The sequence below is a fragment of the Pangasianodon hypophthalmus genome, chromosome 8 (genome assembly GCF_027358585.1).
Source record: "Pangasianodon hypophthalmus isolate fPanHyp1 chromosome 8, fPanHyp1.pri, whole genome shotgun sequence".
Taxonomy (NCBI): Eukaryota; Metazoa; Chordata; class Actinopteri; order Siluriformes; family Pangasiidae; genus Pangasianodon; species Pangasianodon hypophthalmus.
This window is the reverse complement of record NC_069717.1, coordinates 4,475,681-4,499,079: the sequence shown is the minus strand read 5'-3', so window position 1 is coordinate 4,499,079 and position 23,399 is coordinate 4,475,681. Positions and strand designations below refer to the sequence as shown.

The window sequence follows — 23,399 nt, the reverse complement described above, 5'->3', positions numbered from 1 at the left end:
TTTAATTCTGAGTGATGGTTTATTCATCAGCGGAACACAAGTTCAAGAGTTCATATCTTTATTTTGTCAAGTCTTCATGTATAGTACTGCATGTTCACAAACAACAAGCATTCCTCACACGGCGAACAAATATAAAAAGGTGAAGCCGTTTTTATTTACTTTTAAATATTTTCTGTTTGAAGCTTAAGGCGTCAAGGCACTATTGTAACATATAAACCGTATGACCGTCCTACACATCGAGATGACTGGATGATGAAAACAGCCGACACCACACACATCAGACTTCTTCTGCACCATGTAGAGAGATCAAAACTTCTTTAAATATTTATAAAAATGATAGATTTGAGGTTCTAGCTAAGAAAACTGTGTGCTCATGATACTGTTCCTTCTGGTTTTTAGCCTTAATACCGACACAACATACTGAAAAGTTTATACCCGTGCACTGGTTACCAAACTGCACGAACTGTGTGTGTGTGTGTGTGTGTGTGTGTGTGTGTGTTAAGAGCTTAACCAGGGGTGTTGCAGGCATTCTGCCGCAGTAGCTCGTTTCTCTGGTACAAATTCCAGCATGGTGAGGAGGAAGTCGCTGAACTGAGCCGCCTGCTCCAGCGGCCACTCGTACTTCTCCAGCAGCACCTCGAACAAACCCCACGGCTTCAGGTTACTGATGTGCCGCAACTCACCTGCACACACGGGCGACAAAAGGACAATGATGAAGCACACCTAACACCTACTGCACAAACACAATGTGACAGAACAAGAGAATAACATTAATAGTGGGAAAAAAGAGAGTAAGAATATATTCTAGTCATTTTTACTACAGTACATGTTTATACTTCTCAGCTGGAACACACTAGACCAAGAGGTGTCAAAATACGGCTTGATAAAGGTTCTAATCGGGCCTGGCAAATTAATTTTGGGATCTTATTTGTGAATTCAATGAATCAGAAACAAAGCTCGTCTCTGTTACTGCAAATAGAGCAATAAACTCAGCCATAAACTCAGGTACTGACAATATCATTCATTGTTTCATCAACAGTAAGCGCTCCATCCTGGTCATGGTAGCTGTGGAGTCTATCCCTAGGTGCGAGGTAGAGAGACACCCTGGATGTGCTAAAAATATGCTATTCTTCATTAGCAAGCTAAAAATTTTAGTCCATTTTACTTTCAGGTTGTAATAATACAAAAAGTTCAGGGGTGAATACTTATTCAAGAGGCTGTATAGATAAACATTATTTGGAATTTCGTGTATTTGGGGTAAAGAATTGTAGTCTGTTCATCTGTTTTCAGATAAATGCCAATAGATGAACACATTCAGAAGAGTTTTGATGTTTTACTGGTCCACTAAACAGATTAAAAAAAATTTTTTTTTTTTACTTCACATTAAGCGTAATTACATAAAATTAGTTGGACACACCTGCACTAGACAGTTATGTATTCTCAAAAGTCGGCTTGAGCAGGGAATTGATTTTTTTCCCTGATTGCAATTTTCCATTTTAAAATATCAAGATAAATTATTTAATCCTCCTGAGCCATTAGCCTAAAAAAATAAATAAATTTTAAAAAAATTTAAAAAAAGGGAACCTTTCCACGCTTTCAGTTTTAAGGAGAGCAGGATAATATAACGCAATAATATTACCAGCTGTGCAGTCAGAAGTTGTGGTAATCACGAAAACTCAGCTGGATGCTGGATATTTAAGTGATGTTGCAGTAATAAGCAGTAAGCAGTAAACAGTAATAAAAATATATATTTGTCTAATGTTAGCTAAGTCCATCATATACTAATTCTCCATTTAACTTTTGCAGAATGGGAGGATGCCCACGTGGGTCGAGAGCACATGAGATTGGGGTAAGGGGCGGGGCTTCCAGGAAGTGTCTGTTCATTTCAAAGTTCAAAAGACCTGCACAAATCATTCCAGATTCACGTGTCGACTGGCTGATCTGCTGTTTATTGGGGAGAAAAAGATTAGCTCTTTTGGCGTATATTTGAATAACTCGTACTAGAGTACTCCTACACAAAATGCCTAACAACTGGCAGGTCTGGTAATATTATATAATTGAAGCAAACGTCACTGGATATCATGGCATGGGACATCATCTAACTGGTTTTATCCAGACATGGCAAATCAGTGATGTGCGGAAATGAGTTCAGGCGTGTTTGTGTGATTTATTGCTGACGGGACAAGTGATCGCTCGAGTTACAGACACACTAAACCTCACCAGCAGGCAGGACACCAAGCTGCTCTTAGAAGCTGCAGTTAGAAACCAGACCTTCACGTCCACATCCCTAGCCGCTTTTGTAACTGTACGCAATCAGAGCTTCTCTAATCAGGGATCTTCCCCGCACTTGTATTTGAGCTAATAATATCTAGAGGAGCTGTAATCTCAGCTGCAACCTAGTTACATGGTCTCTCATTCAATTTTTTTTTTTTCCTATGTGTAATGTGTGTAAAACCTAATTCAAACATTTTACAAGTGGAGTCTTTTCTCCTGCTCCAGCTTCATTTCCTGTCTCTCTAAAACCCACCTGTATATTTACATGTTAATAAGTAATTTAATAAAAATATATATGTTGGTGCTTCATTACTTAAAATGCATCTAGTATTTAAAAATCACACTAGATAAACAGGTTTAACAAATATACAAGAAATGAAAAGTGACATGGGAGCAAGTTTTCCACAAAGGTAAATATTACTGTAAACAGATATAAAGTACAACATCAGCCGCTACATGTCGGGGCCACATCCCAGCAGCATGAAGTTGATTATTTTCCTATAACAGTGTGGCTCAAAGTGTTTTATTCCCCTTTCACCACAGCAATTTGCCATACTTTTATATATTTAGTTATATTTAACGTTGTGAAACAAGTTCTTGTTATCACTTATGTTAGAGCAGCTATAAACAGTTTTCTCTCCCTCTTAAAGGTTTTAAAATGAAAAAATAATGCAGCTTGTCGTGTTACTAATGTTAAAAATAACAGCACTTGGATTTATGATGGCTACACAACAACTAGATCAGGGAGCGCACACCAATGGCTTGTGATATGACTGAACTTGGAGCAGTCACTCAGGAGCATGCCACATTTATTGGGTAAGCTCATTCACTGAGCTCCAGAGAAATGTGGCAGGTCAGCTCACAGGCCTTGATCCATACCACACTGCAACTCCAACGTCGACTGCAGAATAAATTGTGATTAATGTGACAAGCAAAAGATTACACTTCAGTCACTAGAGCCCAAACTCTCACTTTTCCTCCTCTGTAATATCGTTCGCAAGTGAGCTTGGAAGCAACAAAAGTGCTGAAACACATGACACAAATGATGAAGCAGAAAGCTCCATAGCAGGCACTGCATTCGAGAGCGATACACACTGTTTCTGGTTTCTAAGCGTTCTCTTACCTCTGCGGTTGAAGTACTCTCGTGAATATCTGCCTGAGAGAGCGAAATGAGTAGGGATGGCACCCAGGAGCTCAATGATATGAGCTAAGTGATCTATGAACAAAAACAAAACAAATGGCACACAATCCACCATTAAAGAGGGAAGGGGTTAAAAAAAATAAAATAAAAAATAAAAGGAAAAAGGGATCCCTGACCTTCATCCCGAGTGTAATCTTCCCCCGAATGAGGCTCAAACAGATAGTCTCCTGTTGCCAACTCAAACGCCTGCAAAACACGACCCACACTTCAGCGTTAAAGCCAGCGCTGACAGGAACACCACTGACACTGGTGGGGTCTTTACATCCAGAACAGCACTTATAATCTAGCCATATACAGGTGAGACAGACACTGACATTTAAAAGCTATAAATAATTTATGAATAGATGAACAATACATAATTATGACAATAGATGAACACCAGATTAAAATATGCACAGTATATGAATCACCACAATATTTTTGTACATGGATATAATTTTATTATTTCCTCATCATGAAATCTCCATGTGCAAATGTGTCTGACCTGCTGCTTGTCTAAGTAAATTAATTTACCTTTCGCTGTGTATCTATGTCTGTAACACATTAAGAATTACTGAATAAGTAAGGAACAAAACACTTCTGAATGTGCAGTTATAGGAAATTAATCCACAGTGGGGTGGTGTGATGCAGCCCGACGCAGCAGAGTTATTGTTACCACCCCGAAGTTGATTATCTTCCGATAACAGCATGTCCTGAAGTGTTTAATTCCTGTTATACAACAGTGATTTGTCAACGATTGTAATTTATTATTTATCAAACACTGCCATCTCACAGTTTTAAAAAATTTAGTTACATTTAAATATTGTGGAATGTTTGTGAACAAGTTAGTTCCTGTTATCACTTACATTACAGCAAGTATAAACCATTGTTTCCTCACCAGCCTTCTTTTTTTTGTCTCTTGAAATTTATAAGACTTCAGGTTGTCAGAAAACTTTAAGTTACAGAATTATCTCTGTTACAAAACGCTGACACTGGAGACTCCTTCCATAATTGCGAAATAAACGTCTCCTCAAAGCAAACTGTGAGCGACCACCATACAAACCCTGTGTGAGTTGTTACTATAGAAAATTAATCAACACCTTCTGACCAATGAGAATTGAGAATTCAAAAGTGCCGTGGTATAAAATCATTAAACAACAAGTATAGATACACTATATCTACTGTACGTTCCACTCAGCAGTTAATAACACTTAGATTTTGCCAATTAGTATCGCTGGCACATTTAATGTTTTTTCTTCTGAACTGTACAGATTTATGTTTTCGCTAAACTTTTAACGTAGATTGTAAAAACCAGCATCTCACCATACATGCTGTGCTCCAGATGTCTGCTGGAGGACCGTACTCGGCCCCGATCAGCACCTCCACCGCTCGGTACTGGCGCGTCTGAATGTCCTCTGTAAAGTGCTTGTGCTGAGAGAAAAAGCTTGTAAAGAAAAGCTCTGACCAATCAGGTCACTGAATCGAAAAAAAAATTAATTGCCAGTATTCCAATGTTGTAATATACCTAAAAATCTCAATTTGTCTATTTTTGGGACATTCACCAGTATGTAATGTGTGTACAGTATGTGATGTGTCTACAGTACGTGACGTCCCGCTTTAACTGTGGCTGCACACAAGTCGCAAAAACCTCCTCATGGCCATCTTTATTTCATCTTGATTACTGATAATAATAAATCTAAAGAGAACTAGAGAGCAAGCTAGGTTAGCTAGCTGATACTAGCTCGGACAAGAAATAGCTTTCACATGCATGTAGTGTGAGACATTTTTGTTTGGTTGTTTGGTTTTTGTTATTTATTTATTTTACTTTCTCTAAGCAAATTGTTAACAGATACACATCATGCTCTTATATTAGACACAGAATTGCACACATTTTTAGCTTTATATGATCCTACACACAGACTTGTGTGAAAAGGTATATCTACACCACACTTCTCATTAAACAATGTTTTTGCCACTGCAGTGACAAATCTTCCACAGCGTGAAACCAGATTAAAACTATTGCCACCACACTGGTTTGCCAAGAGCGCTACAACATTAAGATCATAAGCTTTAATTAGAACGTAATGTTTTCTTTTATAATGGTCTTTTTGCCGCGATGCCTATGGGGTCCTGTCTGCCCCTGACAGTAATGAATGTTCAGCACTCAGCACTCAGGCTGTGTCGAGTCGGGTGTTGAATGATAAGAGCTGTGAACACTCACCACCCAGCAGGCATTGCCCAGGTCTGCGATCTTGATGCGGATTTTATCTGCGTTTTGCGGTTCCAGTGGGTTCACCAGGAAATCTGCTGCGCTGAACGCTGCAACCACAAACACTGCATATTCAACGATTTGAGGACCAAAAATAAGTAATTTGTAGTAAAATGGGGCTAAAAAGGGGCTAATTATTCTAACGCATTCTGTTCAGAAACTCTTCACTTTAAAAGTTAGGCTTAGGTCTCAGTGAGAGTCACATTAATAAATATTTACAGCGAATATATTAAATAAACAAAGAGAAGAAATGTGAAATCTGGGAGACTGACTGTTGGGGGAGAACGCAGATCTCTGGCTGTCCCTCTCTGTGGAGTATCCGGACAGTGTAGAAAGTGCAGACTCGGAGGTAGCAGACAGTATGGAGCTTGACGTGCCAGAGAGAGCAGATCCAGGGCTGGAGAAACGCAGAGGCCCGTAGCCGTTATATCCATCCTCACACCACGATGATCCGGACTCCGGGCTACCCTTCGTGCCCGGTGCATGATACCCGTTACTGTTCACTGCAACAGTGAATCAAAGAGATGCAGATGAGGGCAGAGAGCATTAGCAAAACATATTTAAAGAAAAAAAAATTTTTTCAATGGGTCACACTGTTCTGAATGCTTTGTGGTTTGTTGTTCAGACCAACGGTGGCAATGCTGCGACCCTTCTTTCATCCCTCTCAAAACTCGTTGAAGAAGTATTCTCTCTCAATTTCAATCACATTTGAATGGAAATGAAATATTAGATCCTTTCTTGTCTGGTTTTAAATGAGATTTAAAGAGAGCTTATGACTAGAGATTTCTAGACTAGAGATTTTCTATGACTAGAGATTGTCTGTTAATGCTGAAAGTTTGTATTTTTTATCTACTGCCATCATTACAGTGTCCATCAGAGATGAACACTATATGGCCAAAAATATGTGAACACCTGATCATCACACCCATATGTGGGCCTTCTCTAGGCAAGCCATTTGCCTGTTGAGTGTATTTCTCACTCTGTGTGTGTGTTTCTGTCTCGTCCCCGTTTTCACTGAGCTTCCAGAGCATCCGCGTGTTTCCGCAACTGTCTGGTGCAGCGAGTCCGTCCAGCTCCTCCATCCTCTGTAGATCCTGCAGCCTCTCATCCAGCAACCGCTGCTGCCGCTTCGCCTTCCGCTTCAACTTCTTTTTCTTGTTTTTTGACAACTTGCCCGTCTGTACACACACACACACACACACACACACACACACACACACACACACACACATGCACATACACACACAAACAGAAGGAAACACTGCCTTTTAGATTGATTTTCAAACACACAAATTAGAATGCAATATCAAATCAAAGGTCCAGCTACAGAAGAGTGCCAAGCCCAGCTGCAGCAGCAACAAGCTCAAAGGCTCAAACTGTGATGTGTTAGCTTATCAAATTAGGACACTGTTAAGTGCAAGGGCCAGGAAACAGGGTTCATACTGTGTGACTTCATACTTCAGACAAACAGTGGTGTTATTTAATAATTATAATAATAATAATAATAACTTTAGATAAAGTCAATGAGCCAAACATATATTTTCTGCTTGATGTTTGCGTCTTTAGTTTTACAAAATATATATTAAGTATAAATACATGCCCAAATTTTATACATTTATACATGCATTCATTGACATACTTATACTTCTTAAAAATGAAAAGAAAAGAAAAGGGAAAAACAACCAAACAACCAAACAACCAAATAAACTCTGCTTCCATATTGTCTCAGCATTCAGCTACATGGTGGTGAAATTCATTTTTACATTTTGCAGTAAAACATACTGCCTCCTAAACCACAGCGGCATGTCTGGATGTGGTTTAAGGCAGATATTTAAGTCAAAGGGCAGTAGCAGCTCAGTGGTTAAAATGTTGGCCTACTGATCAGAAGGTCATGAGTTTAAATCCCAGCACCAGCAATTTGTCACTGCGGGGTCCTTGGGCAAGGCCCTTAACTCTCAACTGCTCAGTTGTATAAATGAGATAAATGTAAGTCGCTCTGGATAAGGGCGTCTGCCAAATGCCATAAACGTAAGAGATTTTGTATCTCTAGTGCAAAACTAAAGCAGCAAACATTGGACACGAATCATGTCATGACTGATGGACTACAGCTGGTATAAATATAAAACAGCATAAACTAAATTTTCCTACAAAACTATTACTTTAAATGCAGCAGTAACCTCTGTATATACTCTCATGTAAGACTTAATCAGGTTTGAGAGTGCAGGTGTATGACCTTTATTTGTTTATTTCCTCTACAGCTGTTGTTTGGGCATGCTTATTTTCTACCCATCACAAATCAGCTCTATTTATTTTTTCACATCATCTGGGTTTGAATCCTTCGAGTCCTTCATGAAGGAGCTCTACCTTTACACTGACGCAGCAAGAACTGAAGACTACAGTGCAGGACACATGACACCAGCGCGCCATTTGCTGCTCGTGGAATAACTGGCCGAGCTGCGACACAGACCTCAGTCCTCCTGACCTGCTGAACCAACGCTTGGGCAGACAGAGGTTACAAGTCACTGCTGCAGACTGATTTAGCCAGGCATTCTGGGAATGCCAGTCGAGCACAGGGCCAGGACTGCCAGACCCAACTCCAGGGTTAGACTAACAAAAATAGTGCAGCTTGAAGCATCTGACTTTATCACCATAATTAAGAGAAACCGCAGATCAATAACACTATTTGATTTTTTTTTTTTTTTTTTATTCAGAAGGTTTCTAATTCCATTTAAAGTGCAAACATACTTATTGCTCATTAATTCTAAAATCATTTGATTTCTGAAAAATAATCCTTTGGGCTTCAATGTGACTCTGTTCTTAGAATTGGATCTATAAATTAAGCCCTACATCAAACACATCTGTATAACGTGGAGCTGGTATTAATATCCAGAAATGTCAACACCCAATTTAGACTCCAGAATTATTGGAGATTTATTAGCTTAACCACGAAAATACGAAAGAAATCCAGCCTTTAATTGAAGTAATTTTACTCTAAGTAAATAAAAGTCATTATCGAAAATATATTTAACAAAACCAAGTGACAGTTATGACACTCCTGATACTCCTAGACGTTTGTACACTATATGAATACAATTGAAGCATGTTCATATTTTACATTTTATATTGTCCAGGGTGTTTAGGAACTTGCTCTGTATTCTCCAATCTCACTGAGTATTATAGGTGAAGACTTAGTGCTGTTATACTGGCAATGCAACGCTGCACACAAAATAGAACAACAGTGCCAATAACAGTGACTACGGCTGGGCGATATGAAAACATAATATTGATATACGTTTATGATATATCATGAATATTGTGAGATCTTTTTATAAAAAATTTGAATAATAATTACAAACTGACTGGAAGCAGCTTATTTGATGTTAAAATTTTGTACTTTTGATGTTAACATTTTTTAAAACAGATTTTGAATTTTTTTTTTAATCCATTTCAGTGTTAAATATATATATTTTTAATTTTTTTAACCTTCCCAGAACAGTGGAGTTTATTATAACAGCAAAGGGGGATGAAATCTGGAATGCCATATAGTATATTTTCAGTCTGTGATTAAACTAATTAGCCACAAAGTCTAAGGGTGCCAATAATTCTGGAGCTGGCTGCATGTTGTACATTAATATTAGTTTATATCTGTTTACACTGCAGATCTGATCAAGAACTAAAGTGCTGACATGGGGCGGTGGTAACTATGGTAACAATTCATGAAACGCATCAGTACACGGTGGATTAGTAACGGCATTTCATTCACAGAGAGAATGCTACACTGGGGTTAATGAACATTTTATTACTTCGACATGTACATGCACTAAAATTAAATTTTTATCCAGAAAACGAATGCATAAATGTGAGTAAGCAGCTTATTACAAGTTGCACAATCATATCTTTGTAGATTATTTAAAAAAAAAATGTACACAGTGTGTGATATCAATGAAGTTTATGCTTCATTTACACACACGTTTTTTTAAATAAAAAAAAAAAAAAAAAGCAGCATGCAGTTTTGAGTTTTACATGTCAGATTAATGCAGCTGGTATAGACTGAAACCCTTAAAATGGACGTGTAACCACAGCATGTCGCACCTCTTCAGAAACATGTCCGGTGTGAAGCGAGTAATGAACTACTAGTGCGATTAGTAAGTTAGTAACTGTTAGTATGACTTTTAACTGTAATTGCGACTGTTATCCATAGCGTTAACTACAGTGCCATGCAAATTAGGACAGGCATTTTAGAAGTGTTTTTATAATACTGCAGATCAGAGCCAGTTACCATTTAAACACATGCACTTTTACACCAAACTCACAGCATAACTGCATTTTGTGAAATTACTCCTCTTAAACCTGAACCTATTCGTTATTGCTCCTGCCACGTCCTTCCTTAATAAAGTAGCAAAACTATGCGAAAGGAGGTTAAAGGATGGTTTCAAACATGCAAGATGACACTTCAAAACAGCCTGCTACAAGTTAGTGAGGAATGATCACAACTAGAACCAAAGCTTTATAAATATTGCAAATTTCACAGCCAGCAAGCTTTCACATTTGCCTCATAAGGACACTATAAACTGAAATGTTACAAATATTGTATTTAACTTATTACTAGTAATATAATTTGTTTGAGTGGTTGTACAGTTTTCTGAAAGTAAACAAAAAAAATTCATCTGACAGTTTCAGCTGTCCCTGACAAGTAAGAAATAAAACACTTGAGGGCATGCTGGTACAGGAAAATAATCAACAACAGGGAAGCATGATAAGTTGATTACTTTCCTGTAACAGTACATCCCAAAGTGTTTTATTCCTCTTATACCACAGCCATTTTCCAACTATTACAATCTTTAATTTACTAAAGAATGACAAGTTGCACTCTTTATCCATTTACTGTTGCATTTCATGTTACCAATAAACTACAGAGCACAAAGTCCTCCGTACTGAAGACTTTCCCAAGGTGGGAAACTTACAGACTGTAATAAATAAAGCGGCGCTGACACTGGAGACTCCTTCCTCAAATAAGCACCTCCTAAACCAAAACCTCACCATCACTGTTTGCATGTTTTTCTTTGTTGAATAACATAAATTTTTTTAATAACATAAGTTTATTATTAGCCTTAGATTATATAGAGCGTACGCCATCCAAGTCCCTGTGAATGAGCTGTTACTATCGAAATGATAATGTATTAAATATATGCATTAATATATACTGATTATTTGAATGACAGCTGGAACTAGTGTCAGAGCTACAGACCAATCAGAGTCGAGAATGGGAACAGCACTGTGGTTTAAAAAAAAAAAAAAAAAAAAAGCTAATAAAGGATGCAAACTGTGAATCATTTGAATTTGTTCCAACACTAGCCATATTCAGCAGTAAGACTACACCCAACCCATCAAAATCAGTGATTCTAGATGTGTAGGTGTGCAGGTATTCCAGTGCGATCAGCCTACAGTTAGTGTGCAGCATCAGAGAGGTTAGAAAGAGGGACAGAAACAGGCAGGAAGAAACAGAACACCTACAGGATCACCTCATAGAAGCAGGCACTGCTCTCAACGTACCTGTTTGTCCCTTGGAGCCGTGCTAACTGCCGTCAGAAGAAGAGAAAAAAAGATAGGAGGGAGGGGACAGAAAACCACAATGATTGGGGGGGGCAGAGATAGAGGAAAATAAATAAATAAATAAATAAAACAAACAGAAAAACAGAAACAGAACAACAGGACACAGTTAGAAAGCAAACAGAGACAGATAGGAAATGAAAATGATTGGAATATTCACCAAGGACACAGCAGCACCAGAGAGACAAAGATACAACATGCACATAAATCACATGTTAATCTTATTTTGAAGAACAGTTAATTTAGGCAAAGCAAATCTGCAGTCTCAAATTTTGGCCCCCTTGCATTAATTCCAGGTTAATTTCCTTTTATTTTGACTGGTATTTGATAATCAGCGTGTCAAGAGTACAGACATGAAAATACAACCCAAGTTCGGAAAGCATTTAAATCAAATGACATAAGAGCTCCATCAGCTGTTCAGCTTGGCAAGTTTCTTTCTCAGCTGCTCACCTCCAAAACAAAAAGTTATTAAACAAGTGTGGTGCTGCATCTCAGTTGTAGGAAGTCTGTGCTGTTGTATTGAGTCATGTGCTCATGTTTTGAGCATAAAGTAAATTTTAATCCTATGAAAAAACACTTCCTAATGGGGAACTGACCTAACTGTGTTAACAATTACAGGAACACTCCACCCTGAAACACATGAAATATGTTAATATTGAGATATTTCTGATGTGTTTAGTGATTCTGGTGCTTTATTTTTGTTATTCTCGTGAGAAGTTAATGGTCATGTGCTGCACTGACGTCACAGAGACAGTTACACTGGTATTTAAAAGGAGAAAAAAATTTCAACAATCTCAAAAAAAAGTGATAATGGTCATGTTTCGCTGTCAGCTCCTAAAAACAAAACGATAGGAGCTTCTTTTCTCACTCACCAATTTCCAGCAACGTTCAACATCATATTAAGAAATCCAGCGTGCAGCTACAGGACACGTTTGCACCGTGTTACAGCAGAGACTCGGCTAGTTAGTGATCTACGAGATGACAAGCGTGATAATGTTGATGGTGGTATTAGCATGAACGTTCTAGCTTTGGAAGCTGATCTGTTTGAGCAGAGTGTACAGATGAGGAGGTGAGACAGCTGGACAGAGTGAGGGACTAAAGCGCTGCTGCACTGCTCTGCTTAGGTTGAGATGAAGTGAGGGCTAAATTCTACCGCACCACTGGCATTGTAATTCAGGAACCGTTTCCCTAAGTGAAAATACACCGACATACCGAAGTTTAAACCAAAGAAGTCAACTTAAAATTTAATTACAACATAAATATTTATGAAGATCACATATAAATTATAAATATTGATATGAAAGTAGTTCAGGGTGAATTTTTCCTTGAAAATCAGTAATTACTGATCAGAACACAGTCAACAGAAATCATTAGAGCAATTCATATGGCTTCCATTAACTATTACAAACATTAGATAACGATGGGAAAATTTTTAAATGGAAACCATTTGACCAATTCCCATTAGGAAGTGTTTGTTTAGCAGGTAAATAAAATACTGTATTTCTTCAAGGCAAAGTATTTGATAAAAAATGATTAATGTCATAACTGTACTGTTGTAGAAATAGACATTTGAGGATGCAGCAATTAGCAACTAACAAATGAAAAATAAAAATGAATTGAGTACAAGTTTAAAACTCATTAAATTCCGCTTGTTCGTCAAGGACTGGCTTTTTAACATTTACAAATAGAGCTAAAAAACACTAAATTGTAAAGAGAGAGAGGGAGAGAGAGGGGGGAGAGAGAGAGAGAGAGAGACAGAGAGAGGGAGAGAGAGGGGGGAGAGAGAGAGAGAGAGAGAGAGAGGGGGGAGAGAGAGAGAGAGAGAGGGAGGAGAGGGAGGAGAGAGAGAGAGACAGAGAGAGAGAGTATAATCAAATGAAAATCGTTAGTCCCACACACTCTAGTGATTACCTAATTGCCAAGACTGAACTCATGATCAATTTTGTGAGTTATGTAAGCAAAGGCAATATCTGCATTTACACTCCGGTCACTGAAGGTTATTTACTTCAATCAAAGATTCATTCAAAAATCTAATCACAGCTCTAAATCACTGATAACAGGACAACCTTTCATAAATAACAGGTTAGGCTACGCCTGTGTTTGCACTCAAATTAAACGACTCGTTTTAATTACACAGGTGGGAATTATTTATAGGCTACAGTGCATGGAAATGCTTTTAATAAAAGCGACAGAAGCGGAGTAACCATAGCAACAGGCATATAATTGATATGTTGGTGGGCATTTAAAAATTGAAAAAGGCTACAATTAAAATGACGATGAGCTTTCGATTTAGATAATTAAACATATACAAAGCTTCCATTGTTAAAACCTGGTGATTACTCTTGTAGCAGGATAACGGCTAACAAAGAGTCTAGATATGGAAAAATAATTTTTGTTGGAGATTATTTTCCGATATTGGGATGCATATTTTTTTGCATTAAGAAGCATTTGTGTAATTGTACTTTCCAGAGCCGGTATGTTTTTGTGCATAGACCTATATAAACTTTACAGTTGGTATAACTCTATATGGAAATTTTTTCTCAGAATAATAAATTAATAATACATATATCGACACACACATACAGTTTCTGACTCTGTGTAACGTGCAAGTAAAGTGAACAGAGAGTGAGTGCTCTTCACAACATGCCATGTGCTTTACCAGAGGAGCCGGATGGAGGCGGAGCTCCAGCTTTCTGCCACAGCGTAGCCTCTGCAGCCAAGCGCCTCACGTACACGTCGGTCACGTCGAGGAGAATGTTCTCTGGCTTGATGTCTGTGTGGATGATCTTACACTTGGTGTGTAGGTAATCCAGACCCTGCAGAACCTATGCAGAAGAGAGCAGAGGTTAAAAATGCTGAAAAAGTCGACTAATATTCACAAACCGTTTTCTCCTCAGTGAAACCAAAATTCTCCAGACTCCAAAATATTAATGCACATTATTGTGAATTACGTGCACACTCCAGAGAATTCAATAACTAGTTATTTAAAATTTTAAATTGATCTCTACAAATCACATTTATTGCACATTACATTTAATTAAAAATGGAAAGACAGCACAAGGGTTCTTTTTACTTACACATTCAACAATGCTTTTATGAATGTAGTGGAAATCGTGCGTATCTTCTCGACTGTTACATTAACTCTAGCTTGGAATTTTGATTTGATTTGATTTTTCACACAACGACAGTGAACCTTCCTTCCCATAAATAAGTGCTAGCAAATGATGCCAACAGTTGGGTTTGTCGGTTTAGTCGAGGTCGATCGTCTCAAGCCTTGTACAGTTTCATTAATCTAACGAGATTTCCACTCATTCACTAAGTTCGGATTTTAACCGACGATATAAAAGGTCCTCCAAAAGAGCTCCATATAGCATGAATGCTAATGGAAATTAAAAACTAAAAATATTTTAAAAAGGCTAATTCATTTTTTTAATTTTAATTATTATTTAAAAATATTCTACAAATCAAGTTTACATACACAGAACCACAATAAGCTGTTGGTAAAAATCCCCGCCTGTGGAATACTATATAATAATAAGCTGTGGTTTGTATGTGCTGATTTTCTACATTACACTCCGTGGGTTCTGAGTGTAATATGTTGAACGCAGAAGCGTACCTGACGGAGGATGCTCTTCACACACACCAGAGACAGGCCCATGTAGTTGGACTTGATGATCCATTTAAGCAGCTGGTGCCCAAGCACCTCCAGCACCATACACACATCTTATTAGTCAGAGAGTCAAGGTTATTACTATCCTGCAGAGCATGTTTAATGGGGTTAAAGTCAAGTTATTGGACTTAATACGGATATCAGACTCCAATATGAACTGTATATGCACCTAAGAAAAATGAAAAATGTGACATCTGATGATGGTACATGTACAGAAATAGATTTTGAGCGAATATGTACAGCAGGATACGGACACCGTTGACTCCGGATATCTTGAAATCATCAATGAGCTGAACTATCGTCTCCCGTTTGGGGTCTGTAGGGTCGCTGTCTCGAACCTGTTCAACACGCAAAGATACAGATGTGACAGAATTTACAAAAAAAAAAGAAAAAAAAAAAAAAACTCTAGGCTTGCCAAACTTTAAATGTCATGCATGTCATGTTACAGAGAAACTGGAAAGTGCAAAAAACTTAAAGCTTTACCTCTGACTGTTACAAAGCTCTGACACTGGAGACTCATTCCACAAATGCTAAATAAACATTCCCTTACAGACAACTTCATCATATCAGCAATTACATATTTTTTCTCGGTTTATGCGGAGCATCTGCCATGTAAGTCCGCGTAAATGAGCTGCTACTATAGAAACAATATACTATACTTTTCCTCACAGCCGAAACCACTGTCCAGTCAGAATAGAGAATTTGACAGCGCTGTGGTGTAAGAAACCATGTTGCTGCTAATTCAATATTATAGAGAAGCTGAACTGCACAATTACATACACATGGAGTTAACAGACTGCAGTTCTGATCGGTGGGGAATACAGGAAATCTGTCCCTCCCACCCAGAGAGCAGGGTCAGTTACACTTCTGCTGTTCCCAAATGGCTATGGTTGGGATTTTGACGTGATCTACTGATGACAGGCACACCACTCTGGAGCAGATATCTATCATGTTTGATTAAAAAAACCAAAAAAAAAAACCCAAAGTTTCTTTCACACACTTTTCCACTTACACATTTCAGTAGTTTAATCTCGTCTAGAGCAGTCTCTGTGTAATGCGGAGCACTCTTAACCACCTTCAGGGCCACAAATCGCTTCCTCCTAGACGCACAAATAACAAAAAAATACAGATTTAAATCTGATGCACGGATTGTGGGTCAAAGCCGAGACTCAGAGGTAAAATTTGCTGCCAAAATTTACCAAAATGGAAATAGTAAATCAGTCAGAATAATTAATAATCAATTCAGCTAGGTATCATCAACTAGGTATCAAAAGGCTAAATTAAACTGTTAAAAAAATGGTGAAAATGTTATAGTGTAGCTCCCACAAGTTCATGCACAACTTAAACCCAACTTTATACTTTGTTTAAATTTCGTACATTTGTTTAGACTTGTGAGGCTACAGTAAGAATGAAAACTAAATATTTCAGCTAGGCTACATTTGATCCATGTACACCGTACGTGATATCTAGCAGTTTTCACATATCTGAATTTAATACAATAATATGAAACACACATCTCTCTGATCATAATGGCTCCAGCATAAACTGCTACTCATTACTGAAAATCAGGCAGGATATCATACATCATCTGATCAAAAGGAAAACAGATAAAGTCTACAGCAAAATACAAAACAGTGCTCTGTCTGTCAGCGGAGCCTAACCATATCCCATAACCATATCCTAACCACCTTGGAGCTTAGCCGTGAACTGGTTAGATAATGAGCCGCCGTCATGATACCATGAAGCATGAATTAAGCTCAGAGCGAGCTCATCAACTCAAACGATTCCACTTCACGGTACGCACAGGTGCTGAGATTGTTAACGAGAAAAAACGAACAGAATTATAAAACCATAAAAACCTATGCAATCAGGAGAAACGTTGGATTTTATAAGCAACCAGCTGAGTGTATAGTCTTACTTTATACAACTGTTACAAAATTAAAATAAGGGCGTGTCTGGTCTGCAGTTTGGTGCATCTCATGACATAAGTATATATTATAAAACGTGAAGAAAACTCTGCTGGTTCTTACACTCTTTTTGCTGACTGTGACGCAAATCAAACAACTTGTCTGGCCAAATGAGAACACAACATACCTGAACACATGAAAATAAAATTATACAATATCTACAATATGTAATTAAAGAAAATATTAAATGGTGCTGCACAGCTCATTTCTGTACATCTTCACAGACATACTCATCCTTTTTTTTTTTTTTTTTATTGGCTCACAGGACCAAAGAGAATTTGTGAATTCATGGCTCAAAAACACAAATGTATCTTTCACATCACACGGCCTTTCCCCTTCAACGAATTACATTTTCTGCTGAAGAAAAAGTTTTCGCTTTTGGTCTAGGTCGCTTTATATGAAGCCGTAGTTTTTCAGGTATCTCCTGTATCACTGCAGCGAGAGATCACAATTTGTAAATGGTACGGCTAAACTGTAGATATCGGCACCTCTGCAGTATTCATCTCAGGCGTCTGGACCAGGCTGGTGACCCAACACTCTCAAAGCTAGAATGATCTAGCATGTGCATCTCCCCAATCTTACTCTCAAATGGAGCATCAAACGTTTCGTGTAACACATACAGTACTGTGCAAAATCTTAGGAACATGCAAACAGAATAATGAAATTAAAAAGTTTCGACATATTATTTCTAAATATTATAAACAGCAGTAAACAGTAATAAACTAAACAAAGCCAATATTTGTGTGACAATCATTTGCTTGTTTTTTTTTGTTGTTGTGTTTTGAAACCAGGAAATGAGCTGTAAGTGTTACTGAGCATCTTGCAGAAGCAGCCACAGTTCTTCTGGAGACTCTGACTGTTACACTTGCTTCTCTTTTTCGCAGTAAAACCCAGCAGGCTTCATAATATATTGCTTTCTTTACTGAAATACATATATTTTTCTGTAACAATTCATTTTTTTGTTGGAAATATAAAATGTTTTAAAATATTATATATATAACTGACTCAATACTGCAGAAGTCATAAAATAAACATCTACAACAAAATTTGTGCTTAAAAAATATAGACTTTTGCACAGTACTGTATATCACAAAAATAACAAGATAATGACATTAATGTGATTAGTGGCGGACTAGCACAGTTTAGTGATCAGCTTTTAGCATTTGAGAACGGATTACTCACTGAAGATCCCAGCAAAGCCACACGGTAGAGAAGTGACCCCACCCGAGCTTCCTGACTACGTGATATCTGCCATTAAACAGGTCTCCGATCTTCACTGGGTAATAACCTCCTAAAGGACAGACAATTAATAACAAATAATAATAATGAACAATAATAACTGTCAGACTATAAACATTATAGTTGTTACAATGTAAATGACAAGAACTAACTTGTTTTTAGACATCGTTTTTAATAATAATATGTAATCTCTGGTACATTTCTATAGTATAAGAGGAATAAAACAGTTCAGGATGTGTGGTTATTGAGAATTTTTTTTTTTTTGGCATGATAACAGTAACTCTGCTTCATGTTGGCCGCATCTAACCACCCCGTCTTTGATTATATTCCAATAAAAGAGTGCCTTGTCATGTTTTATTCCTTGCATATAAGAGTTATAAATAGTGACTTACATCTCCACTGGTAATGTTACACGCAGCAAGAAGTTGGTGTGTTTGTGTAGGGGCTCTAAGAGACGCTTTGATGTATTACTCATCCGTCCATGTGCGACACTAGCATTTCAAACTTAAATCTCAAACAAAGCACCATCGAACATAATTAAGATCTGTTCCTATGTAATCTCTGTGGCTTAACACCTCAACTTCTCCAAGCCGTCACTAATATTTCCAGTGCAATCCATCTTCTAGGAGTGAAAAAAACTAGTCTGTCTGCAAATGTCCTGGTTTCCCACTCAAATAGGAACCCTGTTATAAAGGTATTTACTGTACCTCTGCAGTAATCTGCAGGATTCTCCTGCTCTTCATCATCTGACCCGAGGAGTTCTGCTGGGGGTGGGGTAAAATCAGGCGGGGGCGGACTGAGAGCCTGAGGCGGGGTTGTCGGATTGGACGGGGTGATCTGAGTGGGAGGGGTTGTGGAGAAGGCAGAAGGTAGACCCAGTGAAGGAGGTATGGAAGCGCTAGGTGTTTCTGGTGATGAGAGTATGTAGGGAGAAGGAAGCGCTGTAACAGGGACCGAGATCGGGGCCGAGTGGTGGACTGGAGCTACGGGTTGGAGGTCTGGAGCTACGGGCTGAAGGTCTGGAGCTACGGCTTGGAGATCTGGAGCCACGGGCTGAAGGTCTGGAGGACTTTGTGAGAGATTCAGAGGAGGGGAGGGTGGTGTGTCTGGGGGAGTGGTGGTTCTGTGAATAGTAAGGATGTGGCACACTTCATCTGCGGTCTGGATCTGGGGCCTGTGAACAGCATAAATAAAGCTATTACACAACTATGTAAAACCTGAGTGGCAAACTCATGTAACAGGGCCAAAAATGGACAAAAAAATCTGTTTAGGAGACTAATAAAATGTCATCAACTCCTCTTAAATGTGTTAATTTATAGGCAATTAAACTGAAAGTTACAAATAAAAGTTGTGGTGGGAAAAAAAAAAATGTATAAGCATTTTGTACGTAGCGAAGTTTACCGCTTTGAGTTTGTTTATTACTCAGTGTTGACCCCTAGTGGAATAACAGGGACTAGCTATTTTTTCAAATGTTTCAAATCAGTTACGGTCTTGGAGACAATTCTTTCACATTCATGTAGGTAGCAAATAGCTAAGAGCATGACACTGATTAGCGTTTACCCTGCTCTGATAGAGCTCAACACTGACCACTTCCTTTTTTTTCTGTCATGGTTCTGAAGGCATCTGTACAATTCAATTCTGCAACACTTAAAGTCCTTTTAAATCCTTAAATAAAGAGTTTAAAAATAGCAAATCAAAAAAAGGCAATAAGAGGCTGTAAGATAAATCATAACATTTTTTTTTTAAAGAAAAAAAGGAGAAACTGAGAAAACAGGAAAAAGTACAAGACAGTGCAAGCTGTTGAGAGACACAGTGAGCTGCACTATTCGGTTTGACTTAAAGTAATTTTAACACCCGCATGCACTCTTCTTCTCTTCCCTCAAAGCAGCACATCATATCTGAGAGATAATATGAAGAAATAAGCTACAGAGGTGAAAGCAATCACTATTTCCATGGTTACAGAGACTACTCTGATTGATTGATCTTGCTTCAGGACTGTGGGTAGCGTAATACTTCACTGGGGTTTCAGGAATTAAATATGTTTTATAGAAAACAAAGTTGAAATTAGACTGAGCTGTGGCTTCTGGAGGAGTTTGTGCCATTGCTTAGCATCTCATAGCTCAACGTAAGCCTGTCTTGTAAGGGATTATATATTGTGCCAAACACAGAGGTTCCAACACTGCTAACAAGAAAATCATGTCATAATAAGTTTAGCAAATAGTTTTACCATAAAATCCCTTGCGCATATGGGAGGAAGAGATGGCTATTTTTTTTTTTCCCCGATGTGCACCAAGCAGCAGTAAGAAAGCAGAAGGCATAAACAACTGCTCTTTCACATCCTGCGTCCTTTCCCCTTCAGTGATCTTTTGATTCATTAATCTCTTGATTCGTGAGTTTTATTTGCTTTTGGTCTGACTGTTGCTTTATCTGAGAAAAGCAGAATTTACAGGTACCGCTGTAGCATGTGGAAAATCGTAAAACCTACAGCTAAATGTTGTTGATGTCGACACTTCCGCTACTAATCAAACATTCATGAATATTACATCCTGAACCTTTCTGCTCAACCCTATACATCTATCTAATTAGTTTTTTTTCCTTAACTAAAATAACAACAAAAATTATCATCAACAATAGGAAAGCAAAAAAAAAAAAAAGTCTTCTGAAATGAAACCCAAATTTTAGCCTGTTTTTGAAATAACAATGCAAAATAAAAAAAAAAGAAATACAATCACAGTTGACATTCACACACACACTATACAGCACTGTATATGATCTGTAAATAAATATATCTGTGCTGCCAATCTTTGGTACAATAGGCCTCATTTATCAAGCTGGATATGAACGGATTTATTCATAAATCTTTCGTACGAGCGTTTATACAATCAGGAAGTAAGAATACCATTGCAAACATTTTGTGAAAACCTGTTGTTTTTATATTATTGCCATTAATTAAAGGCTAAAATATAAAAAAAAGAAAGCAAGCCAACACAAACCCATAAATTAAGACAAATAAAACTAATCAATCATTCAATTATGGTGAAAGAAATGGTGCTGTATAAACGAAAGATGGGTCTGTCTGTCCGCTCGTAGCCATACACAAATACCTCAGCTGACAGAGTATTTAGCACTCGGTTATTATTATTATTAATATTATTAAACATTTTTATTGGTATAGAACTGAGTCAAAATAACTTCCACTTCTGTCTTTCAGCCTTTACTCTTATGGCTCATTTCGTGCTCCCAGCTGTCTGTGCTCTTGACCTTTTATGGAGCTTTGTGGGCGTCACTACACGCAAATCAGGTGTTTCGGGAACACGCTTTGCACTTTACTGGTGATCAACAAATGCATGTGAGTGCAAAGAAAATCAGCCTTTCATCAACTCTCATAAATCCGGCGGAAAATTTTAGGTCAGTTTGGCGTACGCAAACATTTACACACAAATTTACTAAAAAATAAATGAGGCCCAGTGTTGGATTGGAGCTTTTTAGATATCCAGCATTAACCTTGTAGAGATGGACTGATCATTAACCTACAAATGAGTTCAGAAGACTTTCAGAGAAGGTTTTCTTTTTTTTTTGGATGCACCAATCCTGCTGTTTCAATACAGCACCAATACCAGAGCTCTGAGTATCATTAATACTCATTAATATCAAGATCCTTTCAGAAACCAAGCCGACTCTACAAAATCTCCTGTTGTGGTCAGGCGAAAGAAAGCATGATGAAGACTGAAAGATGTGTGTCGTGTTAAATCAACAGAACACTCACTCATGGCAAAAAATACATCTGTGAATCAGGTCGGAAAATATGTCCAACCCGATCCACAAACCACTCCAGAGTCTCGGAGTAGAGTTCGGCCCTGATAGCCATACTCAGCATCGGATCAGTGCACCTCTGTCTTTTCTTTTTTAATCTGTATATTATGCAACAGTATGAGTCACCAGGGCTCCTGATCAGTCTGATGGCTGTGCTGTTCACATGTATTGTTCAGGTTACATTAAAATAGACGCAGATGGAGAGAAGGGGAGGGCATGAGTCAGTGTGCATATGTGGAGAAGTGAGTCCCCTCCACCGGCTGGAGATATTTATAGCACACACTCATACACAGCAAAAAAAAATCTGGGCCATGTCCTGTTATATGCGTGTAGCAGCGTGTGTGTGTATGTCTGTGTGTGTGCGTGTGTGTGTGTGTGTGTGTGTGCGTTGTAAGGCTACTTACCCGAGCTCCACACTAGGAATCACCTCTGTGGTCGCTTTGCGGTGTTTCTTTTTCTTTTTCGGCTTTTTTGCTCGGTTGTTCTGCGGGATTGTGTTACCGCTGGACACTGCCATCAATTGCACGCACACACACACACACACACACACAGAGAGAGACAGAGAGAGAGAGAGAGAGAGAGAGATTGTGTTAGTACCGTTAGCGCACTGCTATTCCCCTATCACACTAGGCTCAGTCCCGAATTGACTCCGTCTTATACGCGTAGTGCACTAGCTATGACGTAGACTCCACTATTTCCATGCCTACGTAGGGCACTAATAAAGGGCGCACGGAGCTATTTGAGACTCTAACCCCGTGTAGCGGCGAACCAAGATACTGACAGCCCCAAAGAATAATTTAATCTCCAAAATAAGACCAGTTTACATCGATATGCTTAGTTATATCCAAATGTTCTTACGTTTCATCATCATTTGTCAGTTTATCGTGAATAAATAAGAGACGCTGCGTACTGGTTGCTAAGCTAACTAGCCCGCTAGCGGTGTCCGAATGAAGCGCTAGCCTCTTCATCTGCAAACTGCTAGCTGAGGTTAAACTTCTCACATAAAACGACTAAAGCAGCGCTGACACAATGGTTTCGCTTAAAACGACACTGCGTGTGCGTGTGTGTGTGTATATGTGTGTAGGAAAAAAATCACGTAAAGTGTTTGTTTTTAAAACTCTCACCGTCAGTCGATATCATCGGGACAGCTGTCACCGCGCGCACGCGAGTCTTCAGCTCGGTCTGCGCATGCGCAGTGGAGGAGGGCTGGAGAGACAGGTGGGTCTGTGGGGCCATTAATAAATGTGTTTTATAACCACACGAGCAATGGCAGACCTTATACACATCCATCCATCCATCTATCCATCCAAATTAATGAGAGGAAAGAAGGAGTGTGAAATTACTACAGCTCAGACACAATTAGAAACACATTCATTC

The 23,399-nt window shown here is 38.4% G+C and overlaps 1 protein-coding gene across 1 annotated transcript; it reads right to left on the bottom strand.

The window, feature by feature from the left end:
• Positions 1 to 41: 41 nt before the first annotated feature.
• Positions 42 to 23,253, bottom strand: srpk3 (SRSF protein kinase 3). Its single transcript, XM_026928408.3, has 16 exons — positions 23,147 to 23,253; positions 22,427 to 22,532; positions 18,917 to 19,383; positions 18,153 to 18,261; positions 16,016 to 16,103; positions 15,254 to 15,341; positions 14,950 to 15,056; positions 13,993 to 14,158; positions 11,277 to 11,302; positions 6,703 to 6,901; positions 5,996 to 6,226; positions 5,676 to 5,773; positions 4,778 to 4,885; positions 3,592 to 3,661; positions 3,398 to 3,490; positions 42 to 683 (listed from the first exon to the last, which is right to left on the bottom strand). Exons 1-16 carry the CDS (start codon positions 23,160 to 23,162, stop codon positions 499 to 501), a joined length of 2,157 nt encoding a protein of 718 aa, XP_026784209.1. The 5' UTR covers positions 23,163 to 23,253; the 3' UTR covers positions 42 to 498.
• Between the last annotated feature and the right edge of the window lie 146 nt (positions 23,254 to 23,399).